Source organism: Magnolia sinica, chromosome 11, assembly GCF_029962835.1.
Source record: "Magnolia sinica isolate HGM2019 chromosome 11, MsV1, whole genome shotgun sequence".
NCBI classification, from domain to species: domain Eukaryota; kingdom Viridiplantae; phylum Streptophyta; class Magnoliopsida; order Magnoliales; family Magnoliaceae; genus Magnolia; species Magnolia sinica.
The window spans coordinates 31910909-31920893 of NC_080583.1; the positions used below are offsets into that span (position 1 = coordinate 31910909).

Sequence of the window (9985 nt, forward strand, 5' to 3'; positions counted from 1 at the left end):
TGTGATCCACCATTTGGATGGTCTTGATAGATGTACATCAGTGATGATGAGTCACCAGTCTAGCCCAGTGAGAGATGTGAAACCCGAACATTGAAGCCCTGACCTACACCAATCGCAATTCAATTCAACAGTTCATCCAACCGCAGCCTAAATTCAAACATGAAGCTCCAACGATTTTCAGCCATTCAATCGGACACGCGATTCTCAACAAGATTACAGGTCTGGTAAGGATAAGAAAAGTATGCCCATCCATACCTCATACGCTGCAAGAATTTGGACGAACTGTCGAGAGGCAGACGCATCGTCACCGTCGGATCGTGCGACGTCTGGATGGGTTTCTTTGGCCAATTTACGGAAAGAAGCCTTGATTTCTGCGAAGGTGCTAGTTTCAGGAATCCCTAAGACGTCGTAGGCGTTTCTGCCTAAAAAGTGTTCGTCCGTCGACTTCGTACTGAACTGTTTGGTACGACTCCTTATGAAGAAGGAGAGAGAGCAGCTATTGCTGGAAATCGGAAAGGTCGTGTCGAGATACAAACGTTTCGGTACGAAACTTTCTCCGATCCGATAATCCATCTTCGAAAATCGGAACTATGTTAGCATCTCCGACGAGTTTAATTTACAATGGCGGAGAATGATTCTGGGGGAAGTTATTTTATACTCGGCCAGAGCATGACTCTTTGATACGAAGGCACTCACAATTTTTTTTCTTATTTTATGTATATAATGGCACTCACGAGTTTTTTTACTCGCCTCGAAGTCGGCAAATTACTTAAAAAGCCACCACACTTCATGTATCCTAAAAGTGGCCTTTTAACAAGCTTTAAAAAATTACTTAGACTAAAATGCCCTTGTCCTTTGTAGGATTTTCTAGGAAATAAGAAGTTACGTCATATTTAATGTCAAGAAAGTGATGTGTATGGAACCATTTTTGTGCGGGGGCAAGGACCAAACTCATAGGGGCCACATTGATGTATGTATATAATCAATCCATGCCGCCCATCCTTTTTTGTCGTATCATTTTAGGGCTAGGGCTCAAATATCAACCTGATTCAGAGCTCGTGTGGGTCAATGGAACCCACTATTGAAACTTTTCAGGCTCACCGTGATGTTTATTAGACGTGGAAATTGTCTAAGTCGGGACTTTTTGGGCCCACGGCGAGCTGTCCGACAAGGTGGATGGAACGGATCTCCTTATTATTGGCCTTAAGCTATTGTACCAATGATTATCCTTTCATTTGGTAGTAAAGAAAGTGAACATGTAACAACCGCGACCTCATATAACATGAGAATCACGACCCATATAACATGATAACTATGACCCATGACAATTACGACCCCTGACAACCACGACCTATATAACATGAGAACTACGACCCATGACAACCACGACCCTTACCACATTACAACCACAACCCTTACCGCATTACAACCATGACCCAGGTATGGGTTGTGGTTACTATATTATATGTGTCGTTGTTTTCATGAGGAAAGGGTCATGGTTGTTAGAAGGTAAGGGTCGTGGTTGTCATGCTATACAGGTCGAAGTTTTCATTTTATATGTCATGCCCCAAACTCGTCAACCGGACTCATAGAATTTTCAATCGCCGAATCCGGTGCCGATAGCCTCCGTAGTGCCCCATTCTCGGCTCCTGGCACCCATATGCCATATCCCAATCCTGAGATCCTACAAAGAAGAGTTTCAATATGAATTTTTTTTTTGTAATGAATCGTAATCACAAGCATAACCAAGTCACAAAACAACAACATTACATATCTACTATATCAAAAACTTTGAGTACAATACGGAAAGGAAAATACAAATATAGATATCAGAACTCTAAAAGCTCAGTTACACGCTCCTGCCTCAGTGCTGCTGTGATCCAACGTCACCTGCACGCAACGGTCGTTCATAAGCTTACGAAAAGCTTAGAGGGTGGTGTAAGTGTGTGTGCAAGGCAAGTGCCAAGTATGCAATATCAGAGTAATGCGAAATATGCTGGCTAGTTCATGAATGCTATCAATCGTATCGAGGCTATGCAATGCAAGGCATGAATGCTATCGGTCATACCAAAGGCACGAATGATATCGGTCATACTAAGGCCATGCGATACGAGGCCTACGTAACCAAATGTCATATGTGAGATACAACGCAAACATACCAGTTCTCATTAAGTACATATATTAGTACAATTCCTCTCTGGGATATCACCGGGGTCTAGTACACTCCACACTGATTGCCGCCTCTTTAGCCGCACAGCCCAGCGAGTGAAAAAGACCACACTATCTGCCTGACTAGTAGTCTGCCAATACCTATCCGGCTCATCGATAGTAGACCCATTTACGAGCTGGTCAAACTCAGCCTAGCTTACAACCCCCTCACTTAGGCGGATAAGGCCACACCCCCTTCCGACCGACCATGACATAGTGGGAGACGCGACCTACTGCTATTCGGCACTCGTGCGCTCATGTATCCACTCTGTCTAGATGTTGAAACATCTCCTGGTACCAAAGAGGTTCTGAGACTTTCACCCAAGGACATCCTATGCGCTTACAGTGCTAGAGACAATATTTTCGGTATCCAATCTAACCATCCACGATATGCCTGTGGAGGCCACAGCCCTGATGTCGCTAGGGCGTAAGTGAATCATGTCACACGAAATGCGAAATGCATATGTCACACCATCCAGTCATGCATCACTCATGCGCATACCACACGATCATGTGGGGCACTTCGTCTCATACGGAGTCCCATAAATGTCTCAGCCCAACAACGTATACAATGATCAAACACTCCTCATAATAAGTATACAAATGATGCGTATGGGCATGTATCATGATACTATACTAAGCATATTCTCAGTGTGTCTTACTAGATTAAATAAACTAGTATGATTACCAGATGTAACAGCCAATAACCGGTCTTAACCGATATATCACATACAAGGAGTAGGAGCGGAACGATACACCCCATTAGGCACGAAGTAGTCTTTATGGTATGACCCATGATAGACCATCATAATCTATTCAAGGTATCAATGGAGCCCAACAGTTTGGGTTAGCCCAATAAGGAAAGGCGGTAATACAATCATCGATGGGGGCCCAGTGATTTGGGTTAGCCCACTGGGTAAGGGTGGAAGTGGGCTTAACAATGGGCCCTAGGGAGGTTTGCAACAGTGGGCCTTTAACCACCATTGCTCCTAAGGTATGGCCTACCATAAACATCATTACATACATCATGGTGGAATCATACATCGCAATGGACCTCATATACATCACATTTGGCCCCACACAAAGGTCTCACATACATCTCATTGGGCCTCACTCATGGTCCTTATATACATCACATTAGGCCTCAACCCATGGGCCTCAAATACATCACACTAGCCCTCATATACATCAAGTGGGCCACATCACATGGGCCGCACTAATGGGCCTCATATACATCAAGTGGGCCACATCACATGGGCCACACCAATGGGCCTCATATACATCAAGTGGGCCACATCCACGGGCCGCACCAATGGGCCTCATATACATCAAGTGGGCCGCATCCGGGGGCCGCACCAATGGGCCTCAGATACATCAAGTGGGCCACACCATCTACACCATTCATCTATTTTAGAAATCTTTTTAGAGCATTACCCAAGAATGAATCACATCGGAAGATCATCTGGACCATACCACAAATAATAGTGGAGATAATGATTTCCACCCTTAAAATTACTATGGCCCACCATAACGCTTATTTTCCATCCAATCTGTTCATACGGTCACAAAGACCTGAATCAAGAGGAAAAACAAATATCATATTAATCCAAAACTTCTGTGATCTCTAAAGGATTTTAATGGTAGGTGTTTAATTCTCCACTGTTTTCTGTAGTGTGGTGCACCTGATAGATCTGCCTCATTTTTTAGTCTCGGGCCTTAAGACAAGCTCGCCAATTGGATGAACGGCTTGGATGTAACACATACATCAGAGGTGGGTCCACGCCCCAGCTGGACGGTTTAGATATAACACATATATTGCACGGGACCCACAGGACCTGCTGACGTCCTTCCAGCAACTATGGGTTGCTCGTCCAGATGGTGGACGGATGGTCTGGATTCCACCCACGCATCAGGTGGGTCCCGTCCAGATGGACGGACGGTGTGGATGAAATCCACACAGCAGCTAGGTCCCACAGACCTTGCCGACGATAATACAACAACTATATAGTTGTTATATGATACAGCAGTTGCCCTCAATTCAGCACAGGTGGGTCCTACGTGGGTCCCCCCACAATATAACATATATTATTATTATTATTATTATTATTATTATTATTATTTATTTTTGAAACTTGCCAACGTCCAGGCCCTGGAGGGCCTGGACAGCGTGACTGGTCCATGGATGGACGGTTTGGATGCACCACGCATCAAGGTGAGATCCACATCAGCATGGCCCACCTGAGGAATCAAGTTGATATTTGTGCTTCCCCATCATCCAGGACCTTCCAAAAGGGGCAGCAAGGTGGCTGCAACGTGGGCCCCATTGGGTCCACTTGGTGCTCAATAAGGTTGAAATACATACATCATAAGTGGGCCATAAAATCAAGGGGAGAGAGAGAGAGAGAGAGAGAGAGAGAGAGAGAGAGAGAGAGAGAGACGCGTGTGATGGAGGGACCCTGACACTATGGGCTCTCTAAAAGTACCCTAGTTTGTCAATTAGCTTGAGTGTTGAGTCAGTAAGACAAGTGAGCCCCATAGGAAGAATGTTCAAGCGTCTGCCTCAATCGGATGTGGCCTCAGATCTCTACAAAGGTAAACTTAGCCTCACATCCCATGTCCCAAAACACCAGGTATATAAAACCCTTAAACATGGTTAGAACAACATAGGTTTTAAGGTGTGAAAACTGTTTTGCAAAATCAGGAAAATCTCTAAGTTTTCAGCCTTTGTCGATTTATCAATAAGTGCTTCGATGAAATTGGACTCTGTTATCGATGTCCTCGATACTCACTCGATGTTATTGAAATGAGGACTTTAGATGTCCAACAACCAAAATGAACTTTGGGCTGAATTATCGATGCATCGATGACAGGATCGATATCATCGACTTTCGAATCTCGAGTTTATCGAATAGGCTCGATAAAATCTACATCTGGTCAACTTATGTCCAATAAGCAGTTAAGGAAAATCAGGTGATGTTCAATATCTAGAAGTGAGCCTCGATATCCTCGAAGTTCAAATCTCGATGATATCGATAGACCTTCGATGATATCGGATTGGGATACAAATCTAACCAGCAAGCTTTCAAGTAAAATCTTTTAATTGTTCAAAGTATCAAGGATCACTCGATGATATCGATATTCAAAGATCGATCATATCGAGACCAGAACGATGTCATCGAATTGGGACACAAACAGTCCGACAAGTTTATAGGAAAATTCTTTGAAAAGATCGATGACTCGAAACTGATATCGATATCATCGATATTCAAAATCAGATGATATTGAGGGATGCTCGATCATATCAATACCTGTTTAGTTCCTGTGGCGAAACTGCTCTCATGTTTTTCAAATGTCTAGGAATCGTTCCATGGGTCGATGAAATCGGAGTTCGAAATCCGATGACATCGAAGCATGTTTAATATCCTCGATCAGTTGGCAAAAAGGTTCAAAAGCGTTTGACAGATTGAGTTTGTGTCATCGAGCGGCCATTCGACGTTATCGAGAGTATACGCTCGATGATATCGAAGCCTGCTCGATGATATCGAACTCTGTCAAAAAATATGACTGTTTTATTTCTGTTGGAACTTTTTGCCTATTTAATGAGAGCTTGCCTTAGGTAGTGTTTAGAGAGAAGATAGATAGAGCTTTTGTGTGTTTAATTCAGATCACCTACCCTAAAGCCCTTTTCTCTCATGGGAGTTCATCCTCCAATCCACCCTCATCATTGATATTCAATAGAGTGGATTGGGGAATGAACTTCCGCATTCAAGGATCATCTAGCTACTACCTTAATGGCAAATCATTGAGCTGGGATACCTTGAATGCTTAGATGCTTGGAATCACTCTACTTCTAAAATAGGAAAACATTTAATACAGTAGGATTCCAACATAACCTTGACCTAACCCATCGCTATACATTGGAGCATCATCTGTGTTGTGGTTAAAGGGAGCTGAAGTATCTTCATCAACATGCTAAATGGGGCTCATCTACTTATCTGTAAGTCATTAGAGTCCAGAGACCCTGCTGATCATTCCTATGTGTAGGATTGGATCACAGGTGATTCTCACCCCTTTCAAGTCCTCATAGGAGGCCTCCGACGGGAGAATACGTGTGGGTGCTGTGTGTTGACCCTTGCTCCTGGGGAGCATAAACTCGAGGTTCCTTGTGTGGATCCTTGTCCTGTGTGGCCTAAAACCTAGGTGTTGTGTGTTGACCTTTGCTCTTGTATAGGGCATAAACTCTAGGTTCCTTGTGTGGATCCTTGGCCTGTGTGGCCTAAAATCTGGGTGTTGTGTGTTGACCCTTGCTCCTATGTGGGGCATAAACTTGTGTTATGTGGAGACATGTTAGGTATCTTATGTAGGTCCTAGAGTCAGCCTTGTGTAGGTTGTACTGGTTTGAGGTGAACCTGATTTGAAACCTCCGTTAGTGAGATCTGGTATACTCAAGGGTTGAGTGAGTCCGCCGGATGTGGAGTAGACACATAGTCGAACCACTATAAAAATGACTATACTTGGGATTGCTATTTACTTTTAATACCTGTGTGATTTCTCTGAATGTTCTCATAATGCATGCATACATGATTTTTTAGAAACGAATTAAAATCACATCTCACACATAGTCACATCCATCATAAACTATGTTCCTCATCTTGTTTAGGTTTGGAATAACCTTATGATTAGATCCTTTATTTGGCTTGGAAGCCATTTAAGTTACATTGAAGAAATTCTGATACTTGCACATTAATACAGGATTGGGTTGATAGGTTTTGAATCATCATAAAATTATAAAAAGTCCTATTCACCCCCCTCTAGGACACCTTGGTTATTCCCACTTCTATTAAAGCGGTCATTACCGCAATTTCACTTGGTGTCAAAGCGGGTCTCTCTTAAGGGCTTCACCGCCTAAAGAGTGATCTTGACTGAAGTTGGAATCATGACCAAATGAGAGGGCTCATCTGTAACTAGATCTCCTGTATTTGATGGATCAAATTATGCGTACTAGAAGGCTAGGATGCATTACTTTCTCTTTTTGGGACATTGTTGAAAAGGATATGTGCTGCCAACCGAACAAATATTTCTTGCAAATGGCACAATTACGACCAAACCAAAATCCAAAGAAATGTGGACAACATTCGATAAAGAAAAACAAACTTCTGAAGCTAAAGCAATGAATGTTATCTACTGTGTTGTGTCCCACGAAGTATTTAATCAAATCAGTATGTTTGGAATAGCTAAAGAAGCATGGGACTTGTTGGAAACAACTCATGAGGGAACCAGCACAGTTAAAAGATCCAAATTGTAACTCCTAACATCACAGTTTGAAAGTCTCAGAATGGAAGAGCATGAGACCTTCATGGAGTTCTACATGAAACTGAACATTATCTGTAACTCCATGGGGGGATTAGGAGAAAAAGTTTCGGTTCCAAAAATCTGTAGGAAAATTCTGAGATCCTTATCGGAACAGTTTAACTCAAAAGTTACAACCATTGAAAAATGTAGAAACATGGATGAAATGAAAGTAGAAGAACTCGTAGGTTCCCTACAAACATTTGAACTACACTTCAAGCAAACTCCTAAACCCAAAAATACTGTCCTCAAAATTTCAAAGAACACTACTAATGAGGAAGATGATAGTGAAAGGGAAAATGAAGATGAAGAAGTGGCCCTGTTGGCTCAACGGTTCAGAAAATTCTTCCATAAGAACCGTGGCCGACCATTTAAAGGAAAACAGTTGGACAACAAGCATTATACAGGTAAACCTGGTAAAAAGTCCAAAGAGCCACAGTGTTACAGCCGAAAGTTTGGGCACCTGTCCACTGAATGCCCTAATAGGAAAACCAAAGGAAAGACGATGGCAGCCACATGGGATGATACTGAAGAGTCAAATTCAGAATGTAGTGACTCAGAAAGTGATGGAGACCAAAAATCCCTGAAAATACTCATGGCCTTCACATCTACAAACATTCCTGTGATAGCCAAGGAAAGTGATGGACCTCGAATCGAAGAATCATTTTCATCCGATGATGAGAAAGAAGAAGAAGAGGAAGAGAAGGATAAACTACAGGATGCCTATAATCAACTTTATATCCATAGCATCAATATTCTTAAAAGACTTGGGATTAGTGAAAATAAAAATAAATTGCTGCAAATGGATCTAGATAAAACTTCAGAAGTCAATACACACCTGATCAATGATCTACAACAATACCACTCTGAAAATGATAAGCTGGAAAGAATCAATCTGTCCCTCAAATCTGAATCATCAAAACAGACTAAATAGATTGATCTATTGGAAGATGAAAATGTGCATCTAAAGAATGAGAATCACACACTTAGGTTTGATGCAGAACAATCTAGGAAGTCGGTTGAACTAAATTACAAATTTTCCCAGAGTAGTGAAAAATCAGAAAAACTCTTAGCAATGGGAAGACCTGGAAAAGACAAGAGTGCATTAGGATATGAAAAATTCAAACCAAGTTCCAAAATGCAACATCAATTATTGAGACATCAGCTGCATCAGGAAGTAAAACAAAAGCTACTTCTATCTGTCATTCATATGGAGACTCTGGTCATTTTAAATTTGAATGTATTGATCTTAGGTGGACTCAATCTAATTCTGGTCCAAATCATATTGGTAAATACAGACAAACTAGAAAAATAATACAGAATGTCAAAAGTCCACCAAACAATATGGCAAGAGATAAGATACGTCCGTCTCCACTTAGAATGACTAAGAGAATGGAGGAGTTAGTGAATCAAGTAGCTCAACTGAATCAAACAACAAATGATCTAATAAAACAAGGAAAAATGATTCAGTTACCTAATGTACCCAGACAAGTTCTTGACAGAGTAAAGGAAACATCCTCAAGAAAATCTGTCACAACATGGGTAGTGAAAGAAAAGAAAAATTGTCTTGTTACTCACTTAAATCATTCAACAAGCAATTGTACTAAATCGTACCTAGACAGCAGGTGCTTAAGACCTGTCACAAGTGACAAATCCCTTCTCTTAAATTACTCAAATCTTGATGATGAGATAGTCACTTATGGGGATGGAAGCACCGCTAAGGTAATAGGGCAGGGAACTATCAAAGGAATGGATATGCTCAAAAATAAGAATGCCTTTTGTATAAAAGGATTGACATAAAATCTAAGCATTTCTCAAATATGTGACAATGAGAATGTGGTTACTTTTGACAAACTAAAGTGCAAGATCTAGGACTCATCAGGAAAATCTGTTATGGAGGGTCTTCGCACCAGCGACCACTATTATGTCATCAAAGGCAATGGAAAGGTTGATCCATATACCTAGTAACAAGTGAGCAGGGAAAACATGTCCAGGTCATGGCATCTAGACCTGGATGGATGTTAAGATGATTCATTTTTATGATTTTCATGATATATCTGAGGTCTCTACACCTCAAACAATTTTTTTGTGTATAAATATTACTGATGTTTATAATTTTAGATAGTACAACTTTTTGTAAAAATTTTGATTACATACTGAAGCTAATATGAAAATATTTGATGATATACATATGTGGAAGATTATCGAAAACTAGAGATAACATGTCCTATCCTTCTTCTCGATAAGTGAATCGTTGAATCAAACGAGTCGTTGACATCATCGACACATCATCGATCCCATCAATGACCTCTCAAGAATCTGAAACGTCAGGTCGATTGGTCTGCCCTCGAACTCGTCATCAATAACATCGATTAGGGTATATCGATATCATCGAAACCAAGTTCGATGATATCGAAGGTTACCACCC

At 41.4% G+C, this 9985-nt stretch overlaps 1 protein-coding gene across 4 annotated transcripts in view; it reads right to left on the bottom strand.

Annotated features, from left to right (window-relative positions):
• LOC131219010 (chaperone protein dnaJ C76, chloroplastic) overlaps positions 1-647 on the bottom strand; it is a 79675-nt gene extending 79028 nt beyond the window's left edge. For 3 of the 4 annotated variants that reach the window (XM_058213970.1, XM_058213969.1, XM_058213967.1), the window contains exon 1: positions 256-647. In XM_058213970.1, coding sequence (XP_058069953.1) covers positions 256-573 — 318 coding nt within the window. In that variant the 5' untranslated portion in view covers positions 574-647. The remainder of the gene's footprint in view (positions 1-255) is intronic. The other variant, XM_058213968.1, reaches the window with a different exon arrangement.
• Between the last annotated feature and the right edge of the window lie 9338 nt (positions 648-9985).